Source organism: Mizuhopecten yessoensis, unplaced genomic scaffold (genome assembly GCF_002113885.1).
Source record: "Mizuhopecten yessoensis strain PY_sf001 unplaced genomic scaffold, ASM211388v2 scaffold1379, whole genome shotgun sequence".
Lineage (NCBI taxonomy): Eukaryota > Metazoa > Mollusca > Bivalvia > Pectinida > Pectinidae > Mizuhopecten > Mizuhopecten yessoensis.
Window position 1 is genome coordinate 2,093,314 of NW_018404017.1, and position 16,873 is coordinate 2,110,186.

General features: G+C 35.5%; 1 protein-coding gene across 1 annotated transcript; it reads right to left on the minus strand.

The window, feature by feature from the left end:
* Positions 1–12,670: 12,670 nt before the first annotated feature.
* LOC110461020 lies at positions 12,671–16,029 on the minus strand. The gene is made up of 3 exons (XM_021514289.1): positions 15,807–16,029; positions 13,894–14,021; positions 12,671–13,099 (listed from the first exon to the last, which is right to left on the minus strand). Exons 1-3 carry the CDS (start codon positions 15,843–15,845, stop codon positions 12,733–12,735), a joined length of 534 nt encoding a protein of 177 aa, XP_021369964.1. The 5' UTR covers positions 15,846–16,029; the 3' UTR covers positions 12,671–12,732.
* Positions 16,030–16,873: the final 844 nt, after the last annotated feature.

The following is a 16,873-nucleotide window of genomic DNA, read 5'->3' on the forward strand; positions in this document are numbered from 1 at the left end:
CAGTTCTTTGTTGTTTGTCTGTCTGTTCTTAGAAATGACAATGCTCTTTGCAGGTCAAAAACAGATTAATGAAAATGCTAACTGTGATTGCTCCCAGGGTCCTGTCACCCCAGCATGGTGACCTTATAACATTGAAATGGTTGAAATAAGTGTCCTATAATGAAAAACACCTACTGGCGATCCGGAGGCACGGTAGTCTAGTGACAGGACACTGGGCTCGTGACCGAAGGGTTGCAGGTTCGAGTAACGGCACGGCACTGTGTTGTATCTTTGAGCAAGATACTTTGCTCCGCTTGTTCCAGTCTACTCAGCTATAAATGAGTACGTGGTTGGGCAGTGCTAGAATTGTAGAATGCTAGCTGTGAATGCTGGAATGGCAGCACCGGATGGATGCTCCCCAGGGAGTTGAGAACGATATCAGAGAAAACCTGTCAGATCTTCCATGTAGGCCTTTTTGTTGTTACTTATTTACTATTATTTTAACACCCTTGTCAATGTATTGCCTGATTCCTTTAGGGCAAAATTTTCCCAAGACAAAATGAAAGAAATATGTTCTACTGTGGCAGTGCATAGAAAATATTGATTAACAAGGCAATGTATTGCAAGGCAATCCATAGACCCCCATGGCCACCGGTAAGAATTTCTATACACAAACAGTACACTTATGTCAGAAAGTATATCGGTCATAGTGAGGTCATAGTGACCAACTTCACTCCGCCATCCCAAGATGCCCTTGTTCACCAAATCTAGTTACTCCAGGTGAAAAAGCATATGCCCAATAAAAATATTTTCAATAGTAAAGATTAAAGTTCAAGTCATACGTCACAATGACCAAAATCTTGCACTTTTCACTCCGCCATCGAAAGATGTCCTTGTACACTAAATTTGGTTACTCCAGGTGAAATAGTAAAGAAGATATGCCCCAGTCTAACTTTTTCAAAAGTTAAGTAAAGTCAAATGTCAAATCATACCGACACAGTGAGGTCAGTGAGGTCAGTTCATGAAAATCTACATGTTTGCCTAAATTGTCAAGCCCATTGCCCCAGGCAAGTAAAGAATGTCAATGTTTACTTTGAAACATTACAAATTCTAAATTTACAATTAACATTTGCTAGTCTTGGAGCGAGATCTAGAAGGTATTTTTCTAATACTAAGTAATTTTTAAACATTCTGTAATTGGTCCCTTTAGGTGGATTGAAAACATCGCTTCTCCAATTATTAATGAATTTATCTTTGAGTGTATGGAAAAAAAAAATTTTTCAACCATTGGGTACTATGGAATTCTTGACTTTCAAATACATGTATTAAATAACATTCATCAAGAATAATTTGAATACAATTAGTCCATTGAGTATTATAGTTTATAATAATATTATACATTTATTGCTGAATTTATTAAGTATTGGTTCTAAAGATTAGGCCCAAAATCCAATCATTCAAACTTTGATATTTATACTCAGAGGAAATCTTCTTATGTCTCCATAAATCATGAAATTTGGTGTCGATGTTTTCACCTGAAGAATATGTTTACAGAATTTCAAATGTAAACGTTGTAAAAGTTTGTAGTCACAAAAACCCCAGACTACACAACCATACAACATGACAGGCTTGATAGCTTTATCAAAAATATCTAATTTACAGTCAATTGATAGATTATGGTCTCTGCATTTACCAATAGCACTGTTACAAAGCCTGTAAAGAGCATGGCAATTTGTAAGTACACACAGACAAACAATAAAGAACTGATGATGATACAACATCTCTCATTTACAAGCTCTACCTGGTCTGTAGGTGACATTAGGTCGGTGGAATAGGTACGTTCATTCTCATAGTTTGATAAATTTCATGTGTTTATGATATTTGTCTATATGCTGTCAATCAATTTTAGCTCATATGGCCGGTATTGGCAGAGGGCTCGGGCCCAATAGTGGAGATAGAGGAAAAAAATGAATTTTGTACAAATTAAAGGATTTTAACCAAATTTGTTCTAGAGCATCTTTGGACAAAGGGACTCATGTTTGCATAAACAGAGGGTGTTGATGTTGTTTTTTTTTATATACTTTTGACAAACAATTGGCAATATGAAATTCTACAAACCTTCTTTCAATTCTTTCAATACCTTCTTAGTGCCCTATAGTAATCACAGTGTCTGTCTGTCGTCTGTCTGTCTTTTAGCACTTTTGTTTCCGGAGATTATTTCGGGACTCCAAAAGGCCGAAATTTCTAAAATTTCACATGGTGATACAGTGTGAAACATATAGATGTGCAAAGGACCAGGAGTTTCACAATTTTATCAGATCAAAGTCGCGGTCGCTGTTACTAAAAATTGAAAAGTGGGGCTATACTGTCAAAAACACATTACATGACCCTCAAAAAGCCAGAATTTGGTAAAGATTTTGTTATGACATAATGAAGCAAAGTTGGTCATAACCAACAAGAAGTCAACTTACCAAAGGTCAAAGTAATCTGGTCAAAGGTTGATTATAAGGCCAACTTATGTTTATCTTAACAAAGTTCGTCAGAATTAATTCGGCATCTGCGTATGCAATTAGTACTGATGTCCATCTGTCTATCTGTCCTCTGTCCGTCTGTTTGTCTGTTACCACTTGGAGATTATCTCAGGAATCAGAAGTTCAAAGTTCAAACTGAAATTTCACATGGTTATACATTGTGATACAGATATGCTATGGTTTTTTTTAATCCTCATGTCAATGCAAGGACTAATACTAAAATACAAAAGCCTAATTGACACCAGCTTATTGTTCAGGAGGGGGGGGGTGTAATCTAGATAATCCAGTTTTACTTCAGACATCATTCTCTAACGTCGAGTCTTTTCTAGAAAAGTTAGCTAGAGGAACCATATCTGAGTTTGAGTTACAAGTTGATGAAATAGACAACAATGGTGCGGTAGCAAGATTTATCTTCACTGTTGTGTTATTGTTCTATATTAGTATATAATAAAGTTATTTAGTACTCTTGCATTAGGGAAGAATGTTAAATGATACTTTGTTTTTCCCTCATAAATGTTTCACTCGAGCTTGGTCCTTGTGAGTTGTGTTTCCCTACAAGGCCACAAAATGTATAATATGGGGGAGGGGTTATAATGTGGTTAGTTTGTCTGTCCATGCATCTATCTGTCTGTAGACAAAATGAATATGAATAAGAACATGAATTGGTACCTCCTCCTAAAACGCTGCACCAATTTTAATCATACTTGGTACACATAATACTTAAATTAAGGTGTGTTACTAGAGTAAATGGATTAAGTTATGCCCCTTTAAAAGCATTGTTTGCACTACTAAAGAGCACATACTTCAACAATTGCAACGATACTTGGTACATATAATGCTTACATTGATCATGAGGGGATATGAGTATTCGAGAATATAGAACAGAACTTTAGCTCCCAAATTTATGGAGTTATGTCCCTTTGTTGATATACATTGCTTGAGCTACTCATTCTAAAATAATGTACTGGTTTGATTGATCCTCTTACACAGAACCCTTACAGCAAAATATAGCAATTTTAGGATACCTCTCCTATATTTCCTCACCCAATAACCATAGAGAGACAGTTATGATGCATGGGCATGGGGACTAAGTGTTTGGATCAAATCATAGAAAGGTTGAGACCTCAGCCCTTTGACCATATCCGTGCTGGCTTGGGATTAAAGGCCGAATACACTCATGCTTTTATGATGGCCTGCTGGTTATGCTGATCCCTTAAGATTTAGTCTCTTGGTCATTGCTTTTGCATGGAAATTGTAGAGAGAGACAACCGTTTATCTAATTGATGGTCATGAAGATATGGATACACTTAGTCTACAACAAGTACTTTCAGGGTTCAGCCCCGCCCCTTAGGCCTTAGTACAGGTTTATTAAATTGAAATACAGGCATTTGATATTCCGTCAACCATACAACCAAGCATGTGTGTTATCATGGCATAAAGAAACAAACACAATCACGGATGCACCCTTGGGTCTAGCCCTATTATTAGATATTTATTTGCCTAGAATGGCTTTTAATGAAACCGTTTTATCAGGATTGCTTTAATATCACAGCCATCTTATTTTTGTTAACAAAAACATATGGAAAGGCAATAAAGGAAATAAGTTATTTTGGACAATCTCTGAATGATCACTGCAATGTAAGCACACATTAGTGATGACCAAATATGCAAAAAAAACTGATGAGCAATCCTAAATGTGGACGTAACCTATAATTCTTTAAACGCCTCTGTTTTGTTAAAATTAAACTGGACAGACAAATGATCACTGTGACATTTGATTACAAAAGATGAGTCTAAATAACGCCTTCATTAAATACAGTTACAATTAACGGGTAGAACAAATATTAGAAATAGCAACGTTAATGGTAAAAGACATTGTACAGATAAAGGTAGCTGCGATAACGTAGATTTTTTTTTTATATATTACGTCGTCCGGGGCAGAGGAGGCATGAATAATATTAATACGAAGGTGAAGGGGACTTAATGGAATGCTTGATGTTTGTCATCTTTTTTTTTAACACGTCTAAAAACATTTTGTGCATTTAAAAAGCATGGCAATGTATTTTTCTTAACACATTAGTCTACAAACTACCAGCAATTGGCCTGCCGCCTTATTACATATAAATTAATCTCGAATCCCCCTCGATTTCCGACCATTGAACCACAGGGGATCAATTCGTTATAAATGTCTCAAATACACCATATGCTATGCTGATATGGGTCACAGCATTATGTGTGCTGTGACCCATATCAGTATAGCATATGTGTATTTCAGACATTTGTAACGAGCCCCTGTGATTGAACCGATTGACTTGAAGCAAATCGTACCATGGTGGGCAGGGGGAGGGGGAGACATGTTGTGACACAGATACGAACTGACAAAGTAGGCTAAGCATACTTACTTTTAACCCACATGCGTACATACATGTATTTCAGGCAGCTCATCAGCATTGTCGCTGATAAACAAAGAAACACTTCGTCTGACCGGTTCTCCCTTGCACTGAAGTGACAAGACTTGCACAGGCCTAGCTTTCGTGAAGCCGACGGTTGTTTTCTTGTTGAACCCATATCAGCATAGCATATGGTGTATTTCAGACATTTGCAACGAATTGATCACCTGTGGTTCAATGGTCGGAAATCGAGGGGGATTCGAGATTCATCAAACACATATTAAATTAGTAGACCTTTGAGTCATATATGAAACTTGTCTGTGATGAGGTCAAAGCTGGTAAAATTCATTCCAAACTCTTGTTGATTATTTGATATCAGATATATCCTCTCCCGTACGGTATTGCAGACTTCCCGGTGAAGTTTTCTGTTCCGGTCTTTTTCAACCAATCAGAATGTGGCAAATTTTGAAGCCCGCGATTTTCAAACCGCAAATATTTTTATTGCGAAACCCGATTCGTCAAAAACGTCGATAATTTTTAAACCCGTTTTAAGGAAGAAACACTATAACGAATACGTTTGCAAAGTTCACGTAAATAAGATACGATTTGAACCATATTTTTTATTCCCAAGAGTATGTTTAAAACGGCGATTGTTTAGCTTCTGGTCTATAAATAACCAATCAGAGCGTTACAAATTTTAAATTCCGTTGTGCACGATGTAAATTTATTTGTTATTTATTAACAGATGCATTCCATTTTCCACTTAGGAGTGACGTAAACACAGCAGGGGTCAATACTGAGTTCACAAAGTTAATACCTCGTATGTCCACCTTTTGCCTGAATGCAAGCCTGGCAACGTCGACGCATGGAGCCTATCAGACTGTTCAAGAATGCTTGTGGGGTGGCATTCCAGATCTGTACCAACGCTGCACTCGCTATTAACCAGTCTTTGTAAAAACAATTGTGCTTGATAAATGTTTAATTTGTAGCAGGACTATAATTTGCATATATATATAATACCATGTACCCCAACAGTGTAAGAGATATACAACAGTGTTTGGGCCTATCCCTACCGACAAATTATATACCCCCAACCCATTCCTGCACATTTAATTATAATACATAATGTAATATGGGAGAAACATGGTTCTTCTCCTCCACATACGAGAAAGTTGGGTAGCTAGTGTTTATTGGAGAACTGGTTCACACATCACATATCTAAACTGTTCAAATGTGTTCATATCATTGAAAAATTCATATACATTGTTTGCTTTCGTTAAAATTACAGATCTAAGATCATCATATAATATACATTCCATTAAAAACTGATACTCGTTTCCTACATCATTATTGCACAATTTACATAACCTATTATTGACAGAAATCACAGGTCGGGCATGCCTACCAATTTCAAGGGGCAAAGATTTCTTTTATATCTGAGTTGTACAGATTTTACATAATCGCTAGTCACAGGTTCATACTTGTAAGTTCTATAGGTACGCAGTTTATTACCATTTACATTGTTTGTGTCATCCCACAAAGACAACTGCCACTTATCATCATCTTCATTATTAAGTTATTGATTTCAACCCATTGATATCAGATGTCCATTGTAGTATTTAACTCGTCTTACATAGAATTAATAATGAAAATAACAGACAGGGTGACACCAGCTCTAATAACATGTCTTATGTCAACTGGAACTGTGATAAAATTGATATATTTGTAAACGTAATCGAAAACGATAATGAAGATGGTGTAAACAAAATTAGTGATACATTAAAACAACTCTATGATGAACCCGTGGACCAAATCAATAAAACCGAACTTAACGACATTGTGAGTCGAATAGGTAACCTCTTCACAAGGTCAGCTAATAAGGCGTTCGGTAGAAGATATCCAGACATGCGCAAGTGTAATATGTGTACAACTAATAAACCATGGTATACCGGAAAATGTAGAAAACTGAGAAATGAGTTTCACTTGGCCAAGAGTAAGCATAAATTAATAAAAAAAAAATCAAATAAATAAAAAAGCCCTCAGAAATATGAGTAAACAATAAAGAAATGAATAGGTGTTTTATGGAATATCAACATAAAATGGAAAGGGATATAAGGGAATCTGCAAATAGTAAACCAAAACATTATGGAACTTATTAAATAAATGATCTGGTAAAGCTAAATCTAATAAAGCTGACATCCCGATAAATGAACTTTTTGAGTATTTCATAAAGCTGAACAATTCAACTGATGACCGGGATGATGATAACATATATATTCCCGAACAAGAAAAATAATACTTTTTACCAAATACTAGACGAAGATATTTCAGAGGAAGAGGTTATACATGCGGGAAATAATTTAAAACATAACAAAGCATGTGGAAATGATGATATTTTAAATGAGCATATCAAGAGTACATTAACTAACTTTTTCCGTTATATACAATGTTATTCAATAGTATTATAAATACTGGATTAGTCCCAGACTCTTGGACAGTTGGAATAGTTAAGCCTATTTATAAAAATAAAGGATAACTCTAGTGTCTTGCTTTGGGAAAGTGTTCACACATATCATCAATAATAGATTAACTAAATTAGCTGATGAAATTAACCTAATTTCTCCCTCTTAGGCAGGGTTTAGAACAGATTACTCGACGACTGAAAATATTTTTTGATGTTACACTCATTAATAGACACATATTTTGATCAAGGGGAAAGGCTGTACTGTACATTTGTTGATTTTCGAAAAGCGTTCGACACAGTTTGGCGAGCGGGACTATAGCAAAAGATGTTAAAAAGGCACATAAATGGGAAAGTTTTTAAGGTTATCCAAAACTCATATTTTAATGCCAAGTCATGTGTTAAAAACGGAAATGAAATTTCGGAATTTTTCGTTTGTAATGTCGGATTAAAACAGGGGGAAAATGTATCCCCATTTTTGTTTTCCCTAAACCTGAATGATCTTGACGATTTTTTAATATCTTAATCATGTAGAAATTAACATTGTCAAATTAACATTGGAATGTATCTTAAACTATTTGTAATACTGTATGCGGATGACACTGTGTTAATGGCTGAGACACCGGAAGGGTTACAACATGCCCTGAATGTGTTTCAAAACTATTGTAGAAATTGGAAGTTTACTATTAATGTACAGAAAACGAAAGAAAAAAGAAAACGTAGACAACAATATGCGTTTAAATTGAATGAAGAAAATATCGAAGTCCAAAACTCTTATTCATATCTGGGCATATTATTGAATAGCAATGGTACGTTTAGTAAAGCAAAAACAAAAATAAATTAACAAGCTAAAAAGGCACTATATGCATTGTACAAGAAAATAAGAAATACTCCATTGTCTGTTGATTTGCAACTTAAGTTATTTGATTCTCTTGTTTCACCGATCCTGTTGTATGCTTGTGAGATATGGGGATTCGAAAACACTATTACCATAGAAAGAATGCATTTGCAATTTTGAAAAAGAATCACGAATGTGAAAAATTTTACTCCGAATTACATGATTTATGGAGAAACCGGGAGATATCCTCTGGAAGTAAAAATCAAGACAAGAATGTTCATATTCTGGTTTAAGTTGTTAACTGGCGGGTTAAAAGATCAATTTATACAGAAATGGTTCCAAGAGATAGAAAACTCTTCTCGGGGTAAATTCTACTCCATACATAAGACAAACTTTCAGTATTATTTGTAAATTCAGAACGTCTAATCTAAATTCCCCAATAGAGACTGGACGCTGGAATGCAACTCCAAAACCAGATAGAATATGTCCTTAATGTCAAACAGGTGTAGGTGATGAACCACATTATTTGTTTAAATGCCAAAATACTTATGTATCATCAATAAGAAAAATATATATCCATAATTATTACATTACAAACCCAAGTAATTTTAAGCTTAAAGGAATTATTTCTATTTGTAATTTAAATGTTTTACCTAAAATAAGTCGTTTTTAGAGAAAACAATTAAGGCTTTAAGTGACATAAGATAACTGCAGTGCTATTATTCTGTAGTATTATATATTTACATGTTGTATAAACAATCTGTACTGACTTTGCTATGTAACTGAAATGTATTAAATGTTGACATCTTGTAACACACCTCGTGTGTGTCAGGAGTATAAAAAATAAAACTTGAAACTTGAAAACTTGAAGAAGGTCGTATATGAGACGCATATAAGTCAGACTGATGTGTTTTGTTTACCGACCTAACATGTACGTATCACGTGCTAACAGTAGTTCACAAGATCTTGGTCGCTACAACTTATGTTGTCCAGCGAGTTAAGCTCTGTTAGATAAATCGTTTCACAAATGCAATAACAGTAACTCTGTGAAAATAATGGTTTGTGAAATATCAAGATCCCTATAAAATGCAAGTGCATGTGTGCACGTGATAACGGCATACCATGCGATAGCCTATGTCCTATGATTAAATTTGTACCTGACATTTAAATATACCATGCTTAAGCGGGCTATTGAATGTAGCAGCACCCAGAAAATAACTGCATGCTTTATTTTGAACCATAGCAATTTCTCTATATTTATTCAGACCCCAGATTCCAGTACCATAAAATAGCACTGGTTCCACTAGGGATACATTCAGCTTACATTCAACTTCATAACAAATTTCTCCATCATATACATACTTGGAATAAAGAGCATACAATACTCTACTTGAAGATTTACACAATTCTTGTACAGGACAATGTAAATTTAAGTGTTCATGAAACCATTAACCAAGGTATTTGTAATTCTGGATTTTTTCTATAGGTTTAATATCAGAAGCCAAATAAAAAAAAATATAATGAAAAAAATATTGTTGGGGAGACTTTACATCCCTGTTTCAAACCTTGTTTTACTTAAAAGGCCTCTGTAAGTTTACAGTTAATCTTAACCCTTGATTGGATATCATGGTACAAGGACTTTATGGCTTGTAAGTAGTTGCCATTGTACCAAAATGTTGTATTTTAATCCATTAAAAATTCACGTCTAACACAATCAAATGCCTTTTTCATATCGACAAAGCAGACAAAAGTAGATTGTTTCCTTATTTGCCTATTATTTGAAATAGAATATAAAATGTTCCGATGATCAAGACAACTTCTATTTTTTCTAAAACCATTTTGTTCTTCAGCTAGAAGATTGTTTGTTTCTAACCATTTGGATATACGCTGGTTTAGAATATCTATCAAAGAAACCCGTCTGTAACTTGTAATGGTGACATTGGATCTTTCCCTGCCTTCAGTATAGGATTTATAATATTCTGAATAGCATCTATACCTGCTGCTTTAATAAGTTTTGCTCGAAAGACAGCATCTTCAACCTCTTACCTGTAATGGGTATACTAATATGACAAACTATTTGAATGTCTATGATAAATTTGAACAAGAGTTACATAAGGTACGCGTCAGGTGATTTGGTAGGAGTCTTCCCTGAACACCAACTCTGCTTAAAATCACATGTTTACATAGGTGGTCAGTTGTGATGATAGTGAGTTATAGTCTATTGCAGAAATGGTGTACAGGTTAATCAACTTCTGATAACTAAACAGATAATCAATAACTGCTAATAATTGCAAAATAATAATTAATATTGAGAGTTCCGATCCCAAGCTGTTAAATGTGTAATGTATGAAACAACAACACATTTTGGAGAATTATCATATTTCTCTCTGTACTCTGTACTGAAGAAACATCAACTTCTTTACTCTGTGAAATTTGTGTGAATTATCTTATACTTATTATCATATAAAACTTATTTTCAGATTTTAACTTGTGTGACTTCAGCTTGATATTGTTATCTGTTATTGTGTGCTTTGATACATAGTTATTAGTTATAAACTTGTATTTTCAGATTTGTGTGAATTCTCTTATAATTATTGTCATATAAAACTTGTACTTATTTTCTGATTTGTGTGAACTGTGTTTAACTTGTGTGACTTCAGTTCGATATTATTATTCTATTATAGCCTTTGGCTGAGGTCGATACCTGGATTTATCGACCCGTGAAAAGATATATTGACAGAGGACGCAGTAATATCAAAACCACAATGCAAAGGGCATTAAGTGTTACTCATCTTCATTTTTCATTATTGTATACCCGAAGTTACACACACCCATTCACGGGGGTCGTCTTTATACTTTCCCTTTGTAATATTTCAATTAAATTAAAACGATATGTAAAATTCAATCAAAGACGTATTAAAAGCTATTTAATTAGTTACAATAATGTTTGTTTGGACTTATCCTGATGTGTCGAAGTAATCATTCTCCCCAAGTGTTGGTTGAGATACATCTAATTTATACTTCCTAAATTTTCAGATTTCGTTGGAGAAATTTAATCTAGATACGTCGACAAAGGACGTATCTGCGTCCACAGGGACCCGAGAGTCTAAATGATTGCTTGGGTGCGGTTGAAAGGAGGGGCGGTACTTATTTCGAGCAATAGTGTTTACCACTAAAACATCTAATTTATACTTCCTAAATTCTCAGATTAAGTTAAGCTACATGACGCCTTATCACAACAAGAAGAAATAGAACATCTTATATTACTACAGAGCGTGATAGGTCCAAACAAACCAACTGTAGCAAATTCCCGGGTCCCTGTGCCTGAAACCACAGGTAGTAACCTTGTTGTCTTTGTAAGTAACAGGGTTGACCACGCGTTTAAACAATAATAAAGGTAAGGCCAGGTAAAAGCAAAGACCAAATGATAGTTGGGATTATTTCACTATTGTTTAGGATAGTGAAACCAGTGCTGTTTGTACAATATACTTTTCAAAATGACGGCCAAGAGAAAGCAATAAAAAAACTTGGTTCAAGCCTGTTTTAAGGAGGGAATTACAGAAGTAATTCAGTTTACATTTTCATCACCCAGACAAATGAAAATGTGTAACTTGAGGTACAGCACGGAATTGGATTATCTAAGTCCGTGGGTACAGCAATGAGTATGATTCATGTATAAATGTATGTTGTGTTGTAAGATGTATAGATAAGATACATGTAACTTACGCTCGGGCTTCAATATCATTCATATAAATACTGATTATAATTATGAAATACATGTAATACCACTACCGCTTTTCGTGTCGTAGCGCTGTCTGATCTCAAACGGGAGCCATGATCGGCACTGTGTGAACGCCGCATTAATAACATTACAAGTCTGAAGATAGTGAATGGTGTGATTGTTCTTATAACGTGTCTAATAAGTCATTTTGGCTAGACCCATTTTAGATTCAAAGGTATATGTATTGCGATTTTATGAATACTATGTGTTTGACACGAAAATAAAATATTTGAACTTTGAACTTGAACTATATAGGTCAGCTAGGTACACCTAACTATAAAAATATGATAAAGGCTATGCAATCGAGAATCAATTGGGACACATTATTTAAGGACAGGCTATATATCAGTTAGATGTGCTCAATTGTCAAACTGCAGACAAATACCACGACTTGGCTACAACGCATCGTTCTTTCATACTGCAAGCAAATACCATTGTCAAACTGCAAGCAAATACCATTGTCAAACTGCAGGCAAGGGTATACATTAAATGCAAAAGGCTCTGGTGAGGAAACAGACGAATGATAGTCTAAGATTTCAAACGTCCTATTTATTTGAATAGATGCTGTATTGATGGCGTCACTCTGATCATATTTGCGATGATGGGAAAAGTGCATTTGAAAGCGTTCTAATTTATAAGTGCAACGATTTGATAATTTGCATTAAAAAGTTATTTTAATCATTTCATACTATCTGTACGTGTGTCGTTTTGGGAAAACAACTATTATTTACCCTCCATCAGTGAGAAATAAATCAGACATTTCTTCTCGATTTTATCTGACACAGTGAACAATTTCCGCTAAAATGAATGAAAATTCGAAACCATACCCATAGCGGAACCAACAACACATCTTTCTGTTCCCCTTTGGCTTCCTGCAGGAACTTTCTCAGAAAGAAGTAGGTTCTGGTGTCGACCACGTTTGAAGCTTGTCTAGTTGAAGAGAACGGGCGATAGGCGTGGTACTTCAGTGACGCCATTACAGAATTAGAATTAGCAAAGTTTGACGTCCATGTATCATATGCACCAACGAAATAGCTGTTCATCGATCGAAGAACTGAACCAAGTCCAATGTTGATGAATGTTGATCCAAAGTCTGGCGGAACATTGAATAAATCCTTGCTGTTGAATGTGAAAATACACCGATGATCAGTGGTAATGTAGTATAAAAGGTATAATTATCGTACGAACGGTATAAATGGTGATGGTATAAAACACACACTTGTTGTACCAATAGTATAAATGGTACAGCGGTATGGTCACAGTACAGATGGAAAGGGTATTGCATTAATATACTTGCTATACAAATGATATATTTATGCTATAAAAGGTATGGTCACAGTACTGATGGTAGAGGTGTGGTATAAATACTATATTTGTTATACAAATGGTATAGTTATGCTATAAATGGTATGGTTACGATACATAGTATTAGTTATTAAATGTACAAACGTCAATATGGTACTTTATTTTTAACTTACTTGATCGTTTACTGCATACGACACTGCTTTTATCCGAGTACATAACGAATATATTGGTTACACTTTTAAGCATTACTGACACACCTGTCTTGAGGTTATTTATTAAAACACCGAGAAATATATATCATACGGACACATTCGTATAATTAATTAGCGTCAAATGCCTTTTTTGTGTGGCATAAAATGTATTTTTTTAGGGTCCCGACCTGCGTTGTCTATATATATTCCGTAAATTGAATGTACCACATATAAGGTATGAACGTGATGTTTATTTGTCAAAACACAGCTGAATATTACAAAAAGAAATAAAAAAATCTCCACTTGAACTTAAAACAAAATTAAGATTTCCTTTGACACAGGAAATTAATGTATGAACTAACTCTAGCCTATCTATTTACTCTGAGGCCCTTACCGACTCTAAGTGTACCTACATACCTGAAGGTGAGACGCCGTATGATGGAGTGAAGGTCACTCGTATCAGGCCCTCGGGACAGTTGTTCCACTTTGTCACCTGCCATACATTTCCCTAGTCTCATTAGGTTAACTGGCCCTCTGATCCATGCCTGTAAGGAAGAGAATATATCTTCTATCAAATCTAGCCCGTTTTATTAATTATTGTTCTGAGACACAATGTGACTTATTCAAACAGAGAAAGCAACGCAGCTACATATCCGATATTCAAGACTATCAACCAATGTGATAAGTACAGGAGACCTATCCGGAACACCTTGTTCAGCCTGATATTTCCGTGGTGTTCATGTTGTCTTTCGTTTTGTTTTGAAGTTTCTCTATTTACTGTTGATATATCTTCCTATTCGTTTTGTAGAGCTGAGCTGTGACTTTTTGTGTTGATGTTGTGGTATATTTTTGAAATAATTAAGATATGTGCGTGAATTATGGTGGAATATATAATAAGGAAGAGAAAATGGCGGTAAGTATCAACGAAGTCCGCTTCCAATCTGGGTTAATTAATTTTCCAACATTTTCGAATCCCGAGTTATGTTGTCCACCATAATGTACAAACGTGTTGATTACGAGTATTAAACATGTAGTTGCAAAAGAAGAAGAGAATACCGAAGCGTCAAAAAAACCCTCAACATAGATCAAACTTAGGCAAAATATAATCAAATGAAAGGTTTACGTGGAGACCCTGGAAAAGGTACGAGGCGAATAAGACCAGGTGTTCCGGAAGGGTAAGCGTCTTCTGCTTCATCGATCACATACGCCATGTCGAATACAAGACATATCACGTCCTCACACCGAGCACTGGGGAAGTGATAACAGAACTACAAGGTACTCCAATGAGCATAATGAAAAATAAACCATAAACATTATCGTTCAAAGAAAAAGCAGATTTCCCTGTGAGATCCTGATGGCGATTTTTCAAATTGTCCATTGCAATCTTCATTAACCAGATTTTCCTTTTTAGCAATCAATCAAAACCACCAATTTTTCAACATTGCTCGTCAACACGTCTCTACTTCAGTGTAATACGCCTTTAATTAGAACAGTGACCTAGACAATCTAATTATTTAAATCAGGCTGTTCTTTTGCTCGTGCAAACATTCGTCAGGCGATCCTTAAATGTATTCATGTCATTGATCATATCTGCTCTTTGAGAAATTTTCCATTTTTGTCTGTTTATCATGGATATATTTGGGAAAGATGTTTCATTTTCAGTCGCCATTTGGTTTACAGACGACAAACAATAAACACAGACGTCATGCTGGATACCTGATGTTTATTTCTATCAATCAAACCCGTCAATCTATCGACATAGCTCGTCATCACATGAAATAGTTTGACAGATTTACAAACGATGCAAAAACCTTGCAATGCAAGTACACTCAATGGACAAAGGGCAGCAGTCCGGTATTCGCCGGGGAGGTGTTTGGAAGAGCGTTGGTCTGTTGGAAAGTAATACATGCACGCGTTTGGTCTATCGGCCAATAATGCATACGTTTGAATATGTATATGACGTAATTTTAAGGAAAGTACAATTTAATTTTTATAATCCTTTGCCTTACCAGCATTAAACTTATAATTTACACTTTAGATCATTACAGAATAGTTATCAAGGTTAAGTAATAAAAATATAATTAATACAAAAATTGTAAAACATGACTTTTATTAGAAACCACAATTTAGGAGGAAACCGGAGAACCAAGAGAAACCTTTGTGATCGGGCATCTTCTCACATCCGATCGGGTAATGGCACCCCGGCCGTTTTTGTTAAAGGCGACTGCACCACTCCACCACCTGTTTAGTCATTCCTATTTCGTTATTACTTATACAGACATGAATAGCTTTTAACTGTTACACGTGTAACGATTAACCACATGTCTTACCTTCAGAGCTGTATCATACTCCTGTGGCCATATTGTCATCCTCGAGTTTGAACTGTTCCCAGCTTTATCTGTAGACCTTTTTATGGAATAGATCGATCGCCTGAGATGTTCCTCGGTGGGCTTTGGGCTTCTTCCGTATACAAAGGCCTCGATTAAGCTTATGGTAATCCAAGTGTTAGCAAAAATATCTGTGTCCTTTACTGAAAACACAGTTGGTTGTTGAGTCGAATTCGTCGATTCATTAAGTATAAGGTTCCACTCGCTCTCATATGCTCCTTGATATCGTGTTGGAGTGAAAGGGGAACTGGATTCTGCGGACTTCTGAACTTGCATTTCTTCGAGTTTATGAAATAAAATGTTTATTTTGTAAATGTTCTCCTGGTCCTTGTCGGAAGACAGCGTGTAAGAAGAAACCCCACAAACCCAAGTTAAGAACATATGTAGTAGCATCGCTTGCACGCCGCTGACTCTATTAGGTTTGACGTGTATTATATCGAATGTTTTTGACTTGGAAATATAATTCTAACTTAAGTTTTTCCACATATTATGCTGCTCGAATATAACAGTGCACATATATATAGAACATCATGAAATGTGATTTTGACCGTTTTCTCATTCACATAGACGTGTTTTACTTCGGCCCCATAGTGTCACGTTATCATATAAACAATAAATAACCCCTTTACCTAGATAACGCTGGTACACGTTTCAATCACAAGGTACGGGTTTGATAATCAGTCTCATTTCGATGTTAATTGTGAAAGATAACAGTAATGGTTTAAGGGTCCTTTTGCCTCTGCTTGCTTAGTCGTGTTCATAACTTAGGGGCTTAATTAGTCACATTGTGTTCACTTCATACCCGAACCAGAGAGAGAGAGAGAGAGAGAGAGAGAGAGAGAGAGAAGTGGGTGCTACAAGTCTGTATCATTTTATCTATTGTGTTTTGCCTTCCGTCTTCTCGATACTAATGACGAGTAAAACTTTGCTAATATTGTGTCCTTCACAGAAGAAAATACAGATTGCATTACATCAATAGATCAGGAGCTAGGAAGCGATCACCCGTTAAC